Source organism: Haematobia irritans, chromosome 5, assembly GCF_050003625.1.
Source record: "Haematobia irritans isolate KBUSLIRL chromosome 5, ASM5000362v1, whole genome shotgun sequence".
Lineage (NCBI taxonomy): Eukaryota > Metazoa > Arthropoda > Insecta > Diptera > Muscidae > Haematobia > Haematobia irritans.
In genome coordinates, this window is record NC_134401.1 from 66,936,369 (window position 1) to 66,952,320 (window position 15,952).

Here is a 15,952-nt window from a genome sequence, read left to right on the forward strand (position 1 = left end):
GACACAAAGTGACCTAAGTGCAAATAAGAGAAAAACAAGTATATACGGCCGTAAGTTCGGCCAGGCCGAATATTATGTACCCTCCTCCATGGATTGCGTAGAAACTTCTACGAAAGACTGTCATCCACAAATTTCAACTCACTCGGATGAAATTTGCTCCTCCAAGAGGCTCCAAAACCAAATCTCGGGATCGGTTTATATGGGGGCTATAAATGATTATGGACTGATATGGACCACTTTTGGCATGGTTGTTAAATATCATATACTACCATCACGTACCAAATTTCAACCAGATCGGATGAATTTTGCTTCTGCAAAAGGCACCGGAGGTCAAATCTGGCGATTGGTTTATATATAATTATGGACTGATAGGAACCAATTCCTGCATGGTTGTTGGATACCATATACTAACATCATGTACCAAATTTCAACCGAATGGAAAGAATTTTGCTCTTCCAAGATGCTCCGGAGGTCAAATCTGGGGATCGGTTTATATGGGGCCTATATATAATTATGGACCGATATCGACCAATTTTTGCATGGGTGTTGAGGCCATATATTAACATCACGTAAACAACCTTCTGGTTTCCCTAGAAAAAGAAAGGATAAAAGTGGTGGCATACGCAGATGATGTGGCTCTAGCAGTCAGGGGAAAATTTGCATCCACAATGAGAGATATCATACAGAGATATCATACAGAGAGCTCTCCGGATGACTGACAATTGGGCGAAAGATAATGGTCTTGGGGTAAATCCAAATATGGTGTTGTAGTCTGTTGGCCGGCACTTCAGAAACCGAATTGTTTAGGTAAAGTTCAGCGTATGGCGAGCTTATGTATCTCAGGCGCATTTAGTAATACAGGAACAGACTCCCTTAATGTCATGCTACATCTATTGCCTTTAGACATTTTGGCCAAACTGTCAGCTGCAACAACGGCTGTGCGGTTGCGCTGTGGTGGAAAAAATGTACGGTCATAGTTCGGTCCTCAAAGTAATGCCAGATGTGCCGAACGTAGTGGATTACACCCTGGCAAAACCACTTTTCGACAAAAAGTTTGAAACTCTAATTCCCAACAGTGAGGCGTGGTGTACACAGACCCCGGGGAATAAACGATATATAGATTTCTATACTGATGGCTCCAAATTGAATGGACAAGTGGGGTTCGGTGTATATTCCAAAGATCTGGAAATTCGAATAGCGAAAAGATTACCTAATCACTGTAGTGTTTTTCAGGCTGAAATATTGGCAATAAGAGAGGTGGTGAATTGGCTGAGAAGTAATGTTCCAACAAATATTGGCATTAATATATACTCAGACAGTCAACCTGCAATAAAATCTTGGACTCTGTGTTCCTTAACTCGAAAACGGCCATAGACTGCCCCAAATCTCTCAACGAGATGGCTGAGCAGTACAATATTCACCTAATATGGGTGCCTGGCCATAGGAACATACCGGGGAACTGCGAAGCAGATGTGTTAGCAAGGCTAGGAACTACCTTACATATTTCAGGGGAAGTAGAATCTGTTGGTATGCCTCTGGCCACCTGCAAGCTCTTACTGCGTGAGAAGGCTGTTATGATGGCCAATATTCGATGGGAGAATTGCAAGGGTTGTAACGACACCAAGCAAATATGGCCCCATTTAAACTTAAACCGCACACTAGATATGCTAGTGTTCTCAAGGCGTCAGATAGCACTCCTGCTATAACGGGTCGCTGCCTGATAGCGAATTTGCAAAAGACTATAGGTGCGAAGTATAATGACTATTGTATAAGCTGTCATGATGTGGAGGAAAAGGAATCAATTAAACACCTCTTGTGTGAGTGTCCTGCTTTTTGTGTAAGGCGTAAGCGAATTTTAGGAGCATATAGCTTTAGATTACTGGCTGACCTGAAAAACGTTAACTTAAGCAGTTTGTTAATGTTTTTGGAGCAATCTGGTTGGTTCCACAAAAGTAAATAATAGAGAAGGTTCCGTGGTTAAGACTAGAAGTGACCATATGTAATAGGTACTTTTAGTTAAATGTGGTATCACAATGGACTGAATAGTCTAAGTGAGCCTGACATTTAATCGGGCTGCCACTTTAACCTAACCTAACCTAACCTAACCATATATATATATATATATATACAAGAAAAATACACCAAAGGAAAAATTTATTTTAACAATTTATGACAAAACCAAAAAATTTCTAAAAAACAATAAAGACATTGTAATAATACAAGCAGACAAGGGAAATAAGACAGTTGCGATGTACAGAACCGAATATAGTAAAAAAATAGAAGCTCTGTTAGACGATAAAAATACATACCGAGTTGTGAGAGCTGATCCCACTGCGAAATTGCTCAAAACAAATAACTCCATAGTTGCAGAACTACACAAAAATAACATTATAGATAATTGGCAAAAAAGAAATTTACATTGCTCTGCTGCCACAGCACCACGGATATATGGCCTCCCAAAGGTACATAAAGAAAATATGCCTCTTCGTCCTATAGTATCGTCCATAAGTGTTCCGTGTTATAATATGTCAAAATATATTGGGAGCATTTTAAAACATATTGTTTCAACAAAATACAATATTAAAAACTCTACGCAGCTAAAACACAATTTAAAGGAAGTGAAGATAGAGAGAAACGAAATAATAATATCTTTGGATGTAATCTCTTTATTCACAAATATTCCAGTGCATACAGCGGTACAAATTATAATGAAACAATGGGAGAAAATAAAGCTAAAAAACTAAAATCTCGAGATCTACTTTCCTAAGGATTCTAAATTTCTGCCTACTAGAAAACAACTATTTCATGTATGACAACAAAATCTATAATCAAATTTTCGGAATGCCAATGGGAAATCCCTTATCACCTATAATAGCAGACATAGTATTGGACAACTTACTTGACAACGCACTAGCAGATCTACAAATTAAGGACATAAATATCAAATACATAACAAAATATGTAGATGATATTTTAGCAATAATACATAAGGACGACGCTGAAACTATATTAAATACATTCAACCAATACCATCCGAAAATTCAGTTCACCATTGAAAAAGAAAAGGATAATAAAATTGCATATTTGGACACAAAATTACACAACATAGACGGGAACATAAAATTCGACTGGTACGCTAAAGAAATATCAACCGGGAGAATTATGAATTATAACGCCACACAACCTAGATCCCAAATATTAAACACAGCTAAAAACTTAATATATAGAATATTGACCCTAAGTGACGAAAATTATCATAACAAAAATATAGGGGAAATCCATAAGATATTAACTAATAACAGTTTTCCAAGGTCAATTATTGTACATTTAATAAAGGAAACCAAAAGAAAAATAAGCAAAGATACATATGATTTTACAATAAAGAACAACAATGACCAAAATGATAACAATGAACGGATTTTTCACGGTGTAAAATACATCCCTGGATTAATTGACAACGCGAACTTGAGAGAAACAGTATCAACAAAAAACATATGTTTTGCTTTCAAGCCACACAATACATTAAGCGCCGTTTTCACAAAAGTAAAGACACCAATACAAAAAGAGCAACAACATGACGTGGTATACGAAATCAGCTGCAAAGGTAGTGATAAAGAGAAATGTGATCGCATATACATTGGAACTACGAAGAGAGCACTGGAGACAAGAATTGGAGAGCATAAAGCGGATATAGAAAAACGAAAAGAAAGAACAGCATTATCACAACACATAAAGAACACTGGACACACAGCTGATTTTGAAAACTACAGAATACTTGACAAAGAGAAAAGAGAGAAAAAACGAATGACAATTGAAAGCTTAAGAATACAACAAAATATAAGACGAACAATGAACTTAAAAGAAGATACTGACAACATAAGTGCTGCTTACAGTGTTGCAATCCTGAAACCCCGGCTGTGATATTAGTTTTAATTTATGTTTTATGTTGTTTTATATGTTTCGTGTATACTGTAATTCAATGTAACTTAAGTTAAAACAATATTGTAAGTGGATATGTTTATGGTGTTTGTAAATGTACAAAATTATAACGTGTTTTTATTTAATAGACGAATTCCCCTGAAGAAGACAACAAACAATTGTCGAAACGTTGGGAAAAATGCAATAAAGTCTTTTTATTTGCGGAAAATAACCTTAGGTCTGATAGCTTAAACATATGGTAAAATTCTAAATCTAAAAAAACGGACCAAAATAATAAATCAAAAAAAATATTAGTTTATTTGAATTATTGAGTTTAACGTCAGTTGGAAAAAATATCAGATTGAGAAAACTATTAATTTTGAAGTTAATTTTACAAAATAAATAAATTTGAAGATTTACTCTCAAGAATAGTTACTTTTATTTCCAACATTCTTCAAAATTAATAACATTGAAATGTTTCGTACGCCTCCGGTTGAGACTAGTAAAGAGATAACGTCAACTGAAAATCATGGCGAACTCAGTATCGATAAAAAGCCAGAAAACTCAAGACAATCTCTAGTTGGGATGAAGGATGGAAACAAATTGTGTTCATGTGAGAAGTGTGAAGCGGAAGACAACGAAGACATGGTGCAATGTGACAAATGTGATAAATGGTACCACTTCAAATGTGTTGGAGTAACCGCTTCCATTGAAAATCACGATTGGGAATGTGCCAAATGTTTAAAGATACCTGCAAAGCCAGAATCAATTCGTTCAGCAGTATCGTCAAAACAACGCATTATAAATCTAGAATTACAGCGCCTTGAGGAGGAAAAAGCTTTGGAGACCCGTTTTTTGAATAGAAAATATGAAATACTGGCTAAGTCTGAAATCGATGGTGGAAGTGTCCGTAGCCATGCAATTTCTCGTACGAAGCAGTGGCTCGAAAAAATTGAAAACTTCTCTGTGGATAGTGAAAAAATAACAAAGGTAGACAACTGGTCGAAACCATTGGAAAGCGATCAACGAGAGCTTTACACACTGACAAATGGTCACATTGCTGCGCGTAAAGCATTGTCGACTGATCTCCCTACTTTTAGTGGGAAACCGGAAGAATGGCCATTATTTTACAGTGCCTTTGTGGAAAGTACGAAGCTATGTGGATATTCAAATTCGGAGAACCTCTTGCGGTTGCAGAAATCTTTGAAGGGAAAAGCTCTTGAGGCAGTAAGTTCCCATATTATGTTACCGCAAAATGTACCTGAAGTAATTCGTACATTGAAACTTTTATTTGGTCGCCCTGAAATAATAATGAATACACTTCTTCAAAAACTTCGTATGGAATGTGCACCAAAATCAGATAATTTAGATAGTCTCATTAATTACGCTATATCAGTGCGAAATATTTGTTCCACTCTTGAAGCATCTGGGCTAGAAAGTCATAAAAACAATCCCATGTTACTACAAGAATTAGTAGGTAAGTTGCCTTCGCAAATAAAACTGAATTGAGCTCTTTATATCTCGCATGATAATGCCGATATATCTAAGTTTTCGAAATGGTTGTTCGATATCGCTGAGGCAGTTGCTAAAGTAAATCCAATGCAAACAATGAACAAAGCTGGCAGTAATATACATATTCACGAAAAAGAACCCACAAAGTGCGATGAGACCCCATGCATTATCTGTGGCAAGAATCATACGATCGAAAAGTGTACCACATTTTTAGAGATGAAATTATCTGACCGATGGGATAAGGTACACCAACTTAAATTATGTCGATTGTGTCTTCATAAGCATGGATACTATCGTTGCTCGGATAATAAATGTCCATATGAAGGCTGTAATGCCAGGCATCATAAATTACTTCACAAGTGCATTTCTTTTCCTACGGTTACAACCCATTCAAATTCAACAATCGAAAACAAGACTTACTTTAAAATTGTACCTGTTATATTGCACAATAAAGACACGTCCGTGAAGATTTTTGCCTTTTTAGATGACGGTTCCAACGCAACATTGCTACAAAGAGATATTTGCGATCAACTGGGTTTAGAGGGCGAAGCCAAAAATTTATGTTTAAAATGGACTTCAGAAACAAGCCGTGTAGAGGAAGATTCTCTACAAGTCGATGTCTTCATATCGGGATGCAAAGAAATGTCTAAAAAATATGAACTGTCTAATGTAAGGACCGTTAAAAATCTCTCCTTACCAATGCAGAATGTACTAAAACAGGTTCTGGAATCTTACCCTTATTTAAGAAATATACCTATAACTACTTATAGCAATGCGTCTCCGAAAATCTTGATCGGCCTAAATAATAGCTATGTTTGCAACTCTTTGAAGACGATTGAAGGAAACAGAAATGAACCAAGCGTAACAAAGACAAGGTTGGGATGGGTTATTCACGGTGGTAATGAGGTAAGCATGGAAAAAACAGTTGGTTTCCACAATAAAGAATATTGTCATTGTGATGATGAAATTGAGAAATTACAAAGAGTGGTTTCCGAATACATGTCTTTGGAAAATGTCGGCTGTAAATATGAACTGGTTTCCGAAGAAGAAAAGCGTGCTATACAAATTTTAGAAAAAACCACTCATCTTGTAGGTCGTAAATTTGAAACCGGCTTGCTTTGGAAAGAAAATATACCTGTTGTTCCTGATAGTTTTTCAATGGCAATGAAACGACTTCAGTGTCTCGAAAAAAAGGCAAGTCTTGAACATATACAAATTATTACTCAACAGATAGATGATTTGGTGAAAAAAGGGTACGCTCGGAAAGTAGGTAAAACCGAGGTTCTAGAAGGCGTTACATGGTACCTTCCAATATTTACGGTAACTAACCCGAATAAACCAGGGAAAATTCGATTAGTATGGGATGCAGCAGCAAAAGTAAACAATACTTCTTTGAATTCTATGTTACTTAAAGGACCTGATTTGGTGACTCCTTTATTAACTGTTCTGCATGGCTTTCGAATTGGAAAAATTGCAATTTCAGGAGACATAAAAGAAATGTTTCATCAGGTTCTAATTCGTAAAGAGGATCAAGGCGCTCAAAGATTTTTATGGCGAAATGCTGAAAACAGGAACCCTGATATATATGTTATGCAAGTTATGACTTTCGGAGCGGCATGTTCTCCAAGTTCTGCCCAATATGTTAAGAATACGAATGCTATGGATTTCAGAGTCCATTTCCCAAGAGCCGTTGATTCTATTTTGAACCACAACTACGTCGACGACCTATTGGATAGTGCAAGTAACGAAAGTGAAGCAATATCTCTGGCAAAGGAAGTATCATTTATACATGGAGAAGGTGGTTTTTTCATAAGAAACTGGAAGTCAAACTCTAAGTTTGTTCTAGAAAATCTAGGTGAATTAGAAGAAAAAAATCATGATGTACCAATCGCCAATAGTATGATTGAAATGACTATAGAAAAAGTGTTAGGTATGTGGTGGTCCACATCGGATGATTGTTTTACATATAATTTGCAAATGAACCGAGTCAATCAAGCAATTCTAACTGGGATTAAACGACCCACCAAAAGGGATATGTTAAGAACATTAATGTCCATATTTGATCCATTAGGGTTCCTTTCAGCGTACGTAGTTTTTTTGAAAATATTGCTGCAGGAGGTATGGAGAACTACTGATGGGTGGACGGATGAGGTAAACGATGTGGTATATAACAAGTGGAGACGTTGGCTCGAATCACTTCCAGATATTGAAAATGTCAAGATCCCTCGTTGGCACTCAATAACGCCACAAAGTTCAGTTCAGTTACACGTTTTCGTGGATGCCAGTGAGCAAGCTTATGCAGCGGTGGCATATTATCGTGTGATAACTCAAAACAAAGTTACCGTTTCCTTGGTAAGTGCGAAGGTAAAAGTTGCTCCTAAACAGCCATTATCTATTCCACGCTTGGAGCTAATGGCAGCAGTGTTGGGAGTTCGTCTCGCAAATTCTATCTGTGATGTGCCGAACATGAAACTCGAAATGCGTTGTTTCTGGTCTGACTCACTCACAGTATTAAGTTGGCTTAATGCAGATCCAAAAAAATACAAACAATTTGTCATGCACCGTATTGGAGAAGTACTGGAAAACTCTAAACCGTTTGAATGGAGATATATACCTACGAAAAATAATGTTGCAGATGATGAAACAAAATGGAGCAATAATTACAAATTTGACATGAAACATCGTTGGTTTAGAGGTCCACCTTTTCTATATATGGATGAACTCAGTTGGCCTACGAAATTACATAAATTTAAGAATACTTCGGAAGAACTTCGACCCCACATCAATTTGATGCATATAAATGTCGCAGATAATAAAATAATTGAATTTGAAAGATTTTCTACTTGGAAAAGACTCACTTTAACAGTGGTATATGTGCTCAAATTCATACACAAGTTAAAAATGAAGATGCTTAAATCAAGAAACATTGAATACATTCTCCCTGAGCTATCAAAATTGCACTACATGGCCGAAAATAATATTTACCAGTCAATTCAACGTGAAAATTTCAGTGAAGAATATGCAATCTTACAACAATGTGGAAAAATACCTAAGTCAAGTGTACTGTATAAATGTTCGCCGTTCTTGGATGAAAATTTGGTAATTCGATTGGGTGGAAGAATCGATTTAGCTCCTATTGCATCGGAAAATGCTAAACGACCTGTCATATTACCAAGGAGTAACTACTGTACTCAGCTAATAATAAAACATTTCCACACCAAATATCATCACATTCATCATGAAACCTGCTTGAACGAGCTACGACAACGTTTTTATATTCCAAGGCTACGGGTAGAATTGAAAAAGGTACGGAGAGAGTGTCAGCATTGCAAAAATCAAAATGCCCTGCCTGTTGTACCTGGAATGTCCTCGCTACCAAGAGCCCGTCTTTCGGCATTTACTCGACCATTCTCGTTTGTCGGAGTTGACTATTTTGGACCCTTCTACGTTAAAGTCGGTAGACACCAAGAGAAACGGTGGGGAGTGATATTTACATGCCTTACAATAAGAGCGATACATATTGAAGTAGCTCATACTATGACAACGGATAGTTGTATAATGGTAATACAGAACTTCACAGCTCGTAGGGGCATACCAATTGAAATTTATTGCGATAATGGAACTAATTTAAAAGGAGCGGAGAAAGAGTTGCGAAATGCATTAAAACACGTAGATCACGAAAATATCGCTGATAAATTTACAACTTCTTCAACATCGTGGCATTTTAATCCCCCAGCATCGCCACACATGGGGGGGAGTTGGGAGCGTTTGATAAAATCTGTCAAAAAGGTCCTTCATCAGATTTTGCCGCATTTTGTCTTTAAAGACGAAACATTATACAATGGATTATTGGAATGTGAGCGAGTTATAAATTCAAGGCCTCTAACCTACGTCGATTTAGAACAATCAAGTGATGAAGCTTTAACTCCCAACCATTTCCTTTTGGGTTCGTCGGATGGGTGTAAGCCCTTGGGCAAATTTTCACACGATGACTCATTACTTCGTAAGAACTGGAGAAAAATGCAGTATTTTGCCGACATGTTTTGGAAAAAATGGGTAAACGAATATCTTCCTACTATAACTAGACGGACAAAGTGGTTTGAAAAATGTAAACCTCTTGAAATAAATGATGTGGTTATAGTAGTTGATGCCAATCTACCACGAAATAGTTGGCCGAAAGGGATAGTCCAGACAGTATATAAATCAAAAGATGGAAATATCCGAAGTGCGGAAGTAGTAACAGAAGGTGGCATTATACATCGACCCGTTGCCAAATTAGCGAAACTGGATGTTAAGCGCTCTGCTCCAATTGGTTAAAACGATGTTTTAACGAGGGGGAGAATGTTGCCGACAAATACCTGTTTTACTATTTTCTTTATTCATCACTATACCATTGAACAAAAAAATATTAGTTTATTTGAATTAATTGCGCCAAGTGACTAAAACCAAAAGGCTAAAATTAAAACAATTATGCTAAACTGAAAATTACGTGTGAAACATTGTGAAAGAACGATTAAACTGTACCAAACAAGGAATAATACAAACGTGACACACTATATACATATGTATATATGTCCGCCATAAACATGTTTGGGTGCCGTAAACAATAATCATAATACCAGTCTACATGAGTCAAAAAAAAAAAAAAAACAACGCATCGCCTTACTTCGAACCGCTAAAGAACATCAAATATTCCACAGATTTCCCGGCAATCATGAAAAATTATATTTCCGTTGGTAAATCTAATTTCACTACCATTCCAGGTTTTCCCTCATCATTATACTTTACATTGCCCTTAACTTCTGTAGCTATACATTAGAAATTATCCTAATTTTGATTTAGATTACTATATCTCACGTTAAAATTAATTTTACTTTCGTGTTTAAAAAATAATCTATCCATTAACTTTCTTTTTATCCCTTTTCTTTCAACAAGCTCTTGATCCTTATGATAATCTTCCTCAAATCATTAGCCTTATCACTTAAATATTGAATTTACTCTAATTTCTCTTGTGTGAATTTCACGTGAATTTTGCTAGCGTTATCTTTGAATTCAGCTTGTATTTGCCTCAAAGGAGGCGACACTTTGACAAGTCGTACTTTTTCTAAGGTAACGACATCAAAAGGAGGAAATCCCTCACGAAAGAGATTCAAGGAACGCAGAAATGCTTTGTTTATCCTAAAGAAGTTAGCATCAGTCGACCTAAGCACGCTGTCGGCTAAACAAAGCGATTCCTTAAAATGGGCTTAAGGAATTCTTGAGACTGGAAAAAGGGAACGATCACCGGATGAGCTGCCATCCTCCAAAAGGGATCAAAGATCGTTTGCCTCAGTTGCTAAAGACCGCCTTGTGATGGCTATCATTAATAATGGAGCATTGGACGGTATGGTTCCAAAGCAAAAATGGGGGAAATTGAGAATGGTCTGTCTGTCGTCTACTCACAGGTGCTGGAAAAGTTTCCCGGTCCAGATCTTCGACACCAAGAGGCTGGTTGGTATCAACGACGATTTAAGCTAGTTGCATTTGAGGACCAGAGGCCTATAGAATGTTTTAAAGCTGCTCTGATACTAATTGGTGAAGTTTGGGAAGGAACTGCTCTAGAGTTAGTCGAGAAGAAAGACATACCGGCTAGACCAGCTAGACAAAATATGTGAATTAAGTACTCCGGGGTTCAAACTATTGCAGTATACTGGTAATGATGTAAATCGAGCCTGTATAAAGGTGAGTATTAAGTTCGAGTTTAGCCGCTAATTTTCACTATAGTGAAAACTAAATCAGTAAAAAAAGTAATAAAATTATACATATTTGTTGCAGACTTCATTATAACTTGACGGGGAATATCCCAACGCAAATTTTCACAAAGTTTGTATTCATTAAAATGGATTATTAAAGAAAAGTAATCGTGAAAAAAATGACAATTTTAGCGGCTAAACTCGAACTTAATACCCACCTTAATTGCTAAAAACGAGCTCAACTTGTTTCTGCTTCCTTCAATGTGCAATACAGACACTGTCGTTGCCAGTTTAGAAATAGCCAAATGCAAATATTGGGTATCTTCGGTCTACATGGGACATGACAGGGAGATGCCTCCATGTGCCGTTAAGACCTTAGTGGAGGAGTCACTGAAATCAAAGACGAAACTCATTATGGGATGCGATGCGAATGCACATCATAGTATATGAGGAAGTAGTGATACTAATGCAAGGGGAGAGTCGCTAATAGAGTTTATTTTGCGTACTAATCTGGTATTTTGCAACAAGGGAGATGCCTCAACCTTTGCCACTAAAAACAGGCAATATGTTTTGGACATCACCTTGGCCTCGCAAGAACTGAATGAAATGATATCTGAGTGGCAGGTTTTAAGTGAACACAGCTTATCAGATCATCGCTACATCAGTTTCAAATTTGATACCGGAAATAAAAGAGACAAATATGAGAAATGTGCAAGATATCGAACACGCAGTGGAGCGGATTACTAAGGCCTTCAACATCTCACTGAAAGCTGCATGCCCTAGAGGGAAGCCAAGTGGGAAAAAATCGACCACCATGGTGGTCTACGGAATTAAGTAATATAAGGAAATCCTGCAGGAAGCTCTTTAACAAGGCAAAGTCCACAAAGCCCCTGAGGACTGGGACACTTACAAGAAGAATCTGAGAGGATACAAGCGAGAACTGAGGAAGGCTCAGCAAAACTCTTGGAATGATTACTGCAGCAGTATTGAGAATACGTCCGAGGCTTTCAGACAACGGAAGGTTCTAGCATCCTCCAACTCCGCTCCAGGTTTCATTGAAACATCGGAGGCCAATTGGACAACTTCCAGTGAGGAGACGATGGAGGTACTATTGGACACACATTTTCCTGGAAATAAGACGGTTGAACCATGTACTGGCGGTGCCACAGTTGCTCAGCGGTCGTTTCCCGTCGAGGAAATTGTATCGGAAACTAGAATAAGATGGGCGCTAAATAGCTTTGGACCATTCAAATCCCCCGGACCTGATGGAATTACTCCGGCGGAGTTACAAGCAGTAACTGACAAAATTATCCCCTGGTTGTCGGCGATATATAAAGGATGTATCAACTTATCATATATCCCAGGAAAGTGGAGGGAAACAAAAGTCGTTTTCATACCTAAAGGGGGAAAAGCCTCTCACTCGAGGGCGAAGAATTTCCGACCAATCAGCTTATCCTCATTCCTACTTAAGACTCTGGAGAGGATGATAGATATTTATCTTAGAACTAGCGTCGATTCAAGTTTGTTCTCGAAACGACAACATGCATACTCGAAGGGCAGGTCTACTGAGACCGCACTACATGAACTAGTCAGCTTTATTGAAAGCTGTTCATGTATACACAATCGTTCAGAATACACAATCGTGGCGTTTCTAGACATCGAAGGGGCGTTCAATAATGTCCATCCGAGCTCGATATTAAATGGACTGACAACTCTGAATGTTGATCCATGTATACTCAGGCTGTTAGACGAACTGCTAATGAAGAGACGTATTTCAGCCACACTAGGACAAGCAAACATACAAAGGTATATGAACAGAAGCACTCCTCAAGGAGGAGTTCTATCACCTCTTCTTTGGAATGTTGCTATAAATAACCTTTGGTTACTCTAGAAAATGAAAGGATACAAGTGGTGGCAAACGCAGATGATGTGGCTCTGGCAGTCAGGGGAAAATTCCCATCCACAATCAGAGATATTATTCAGAGGACCCTCCGGATGACTGAGAAATGGGCGAAAGACAATGGACTTGGGGTAAATCCTGCAAAGACAGAATTAGTCATGTACTGCAAAGATCGCAAAACTCCCACGGTTAGGCCTATTTCCTTAGGGGTATTGAAATTCCCTTTGGTGAGTGTGCAAAATACCTTGGCGTTATTTTGGACAGGAAGCTGAACTTTAAGCTTAATATTGAAGAAAGGGCGAGAAAAGTAACTGTAGCTTTGTACTCGTGCAAAAAGGCAATAGGAAAAAAGTGGGGACTAAAACCAAAAATTTTGCATTGGCTATGCACGGCAGTGGTTAGACCTATAATGCTATATGGTGTTGTAGTCTGGTGGCAGGCACTTCAGAAACCGACTTGTTTAGATAAAGTTCAGCGTATGGCGTGTTTGTGTATTTCAGGCGCATTCAGCAAGACAGGAACAAATTCCCTTAATGTCATGCTGCATCTATTGCCTTTAGACATTTTGGCCAAACAGTCAGCTGCAACAACGGCTGTGCGGTTGCGCGAGCTATCGCTGTGGTCGGAAAAAGTTACGGTCATAGTACGGTCCTCAAAATAATGCCATATGTGCCTAACGTAGTGGTTTACACTTTTCGACAAAAAGTTTGAGACTCTAATCCCCAACAGTGAGTCGTGGTGCATACAGACCCCGGGGAATAAAGAATATATAGATTTCTACACTGATGGCTCCAAATTGGATGGACAAGTGGGGTTCGGAGTATATTCTAATGATCTGGAACTTCGAATAGCGAAAAGATTACCTAATCACTGTAGTGTTTTTCAGGCTGAAATATTAGCAATAAGAGAGGTGGCGAATTGGCTGAGAAGTAATGTTCCAACAAATATTGGCATTAATATATACTCAGACAGTCAACCTGCAAAAAAATTCTTGGACTCTGTGTTCCTCAACTCGAAAACGGCCATCGACTGCCGCAAATCTCTCAATGAGATGGCTGAGCAGTACAATATTCACCTAATATGGGTGCCTGGCCATAGGAACATACCGGGGAACTGCGAAGCGGATGAGTTGACAAGGCTAGGGACTACCTTACATATTCCAGGGGAACTAGAATTTGTTGGTATGCCCCTAGTTACCTGCAAGCTCATACTGCGTGAGAAGGCTGTTATGATGGCAAATGTTCGATGGGAGAATTGCAAGGGTTGTAACGACACCAAGCAAATATGGCCCCATTTCAACTTAAACCGCACACTTGATATGCTAATGTTCTCGAGACGTCAGATATCACTCCTGATATCTGCTATAACGGGTCGCTGCCTGATAGGCGATTTTGGAAAAACTATTGGCGCGAAGTATAATGACTATTGTATTGGGTGATTTGTTAAGAGCTTGATAACTTTTTTTTTAAAAAAACGCATAAAATTTGCAAAATCTCATCGGTTCTTTATTTGAAACGTTAGATTCGTCCATGACATTTACTTTTTGAAGATAATTTCATTTAAATGTTGACCGCGGCTATGTCTTAGGTGGTCCATTCGGAAAGTCCAATTTTGGGCAACTTTTTCGAGCATTTCGGCCGGAATAGCCCGAATTTCTTCGGAAATGTTGTCTTCCAAAGCTGGAATAGTTGCTGGCTTATTTCTGTAGACTTTAGACTTGACGTAGCCCCACAAAAAATAGTCTAAAGGCGTCAAATCGCATGATCTTGGTGGCCAACTTACCGGTCCATTTCTTGAGATGAATTGTTCTCCGAAGTTTTCCCTCAAAATGGCCATAGAATCGCGAGCTGTGTGGCATGTAGCGCCATCTTGTTGAAACCACATGTCAACCAAGTTCAGTTCTTCCATTTTTGGCAACAAAAAGTTTGTTATCATCGAACGATAGCGATCGCCATTCACCGTAACGTTGCGTCCAATAGCATCTTTGAAAAAATACGGTCCAATGATTCCACCAGCGTACAAACCACACCAAACAGTGCATTTTTCGGGATGCATGGGCAGTTCTTGAACGGCTTCTGGTTGCTCTTCACTCCAAATGCGGCAATTTTGCTTATTTACGTAGCCATTCAACCAGAAATGAGCCTCATCGCTGAACAAAATTTGTCGATAAAAAAGCGGATTTTCTGCCAACTTTTCTAGGGCCCATTCACTGAAAATTCGACGTTGTGGCTCGTTAGTAAGTCTATTCATGATGAAATGTCAAAGCATACTGAGCATCTTTCTCTTTGACACCATGTCTGAAATCCCACGTGATCTGTCAAATACTAATGCATGAAAATCCTAACCTCAAAAGAATCACCCTTTATGAGCTGTCATGATGCGGAGGAAAAAGAATCAATTAAACACCTCTTGTGTGAGTGTCCTGCATTTTGTGTAAAGCGCAAGCAACTTTTAGGAGCATATAGCTTCAGATTACTGGCTGATCTGGAAAACGTTAATTTAAGCAGTCTGCTAATGTTTTTGGAACAATCTGGTTGGTTCAGCGAAGAAAAATAATCGAGAAGGTTCAGCGGTTAAAACTAGAAGTGCCCATATGTAATAAGTACTTTTAGTTAATGTGGTATCACAATGGACTGAATAGTCTAAGTGAGCCTGAATCGTAATCGGGCTGCCACTTTAACCTAACCTAACCTTGCCTCAAATTGAAAACTCTTGACTTCGACTTGATTTCATTTTCAAATCAACTTGGATTTTATGTCAAATTTACTCAGTTTGCAATTTGATATAATTTCGAGTTGAAATTGATCCAAGTTGACTCAATTCTATTTTTGAACTGAATCCAACTGAATTTTTTTCCAACTTTTAAATGAATGATTGTATTTTCACTTTA

At 38.1% G+C, this 15,952-nt stretch overlaps 2 protein-coding genes across 2 annotated transcripts; both read left to right on the plus strand.

Moving 5' to 3' along the window:
- Positions 1-2,847: 2,847 nt before the first annotated feature.
- LOC142239768 (uncharacterized) lies at positions 2,848-3,921 on the plus strand. Its single transcript, XM_075311541.1, has one exon. The coding sequence runs from the start codon at positions 2,848-2,850 to the stop codon at positions 3,919-3,921; it is 1,074 nt and encodes a 357-aa protein (XP_075167656.1).
- A 1,605-nt stretch (positions 3,922-5,526) lies between these two features.
- LOC142239769 (uncharacterized) lies at positions 5,527-9,747 on the plus strand. The gene has a single exon (XM_075311542.1). The coding sequence runs from the start codon at positions 5,527-5,529 to the stop codon at positions 9,745-9,747; it is 4,221 nt and encodes a 1,406-aa protein (XP_075167657.1).
- The last annotated feature ends 6,205 nt before the right edge of the window (positions 9,748-15,952 follow it).

Excerpts from the sequence above, each read along its gene's own strand:
- LOC142239768 (XM_075311541.1), top strand. The coding sequence starts at position 2,848 with ATGGGAAATCCCTTATCACCTATAATAGCAGACATAGTATTGGACAAC.
- LOC142239769 (XM_075311542.1), top strand. The coding sequence starts at position 5,527 with ATGAACAAAGCTGGCAGTAATATACATATTCACGAAAAAGAACCCACA.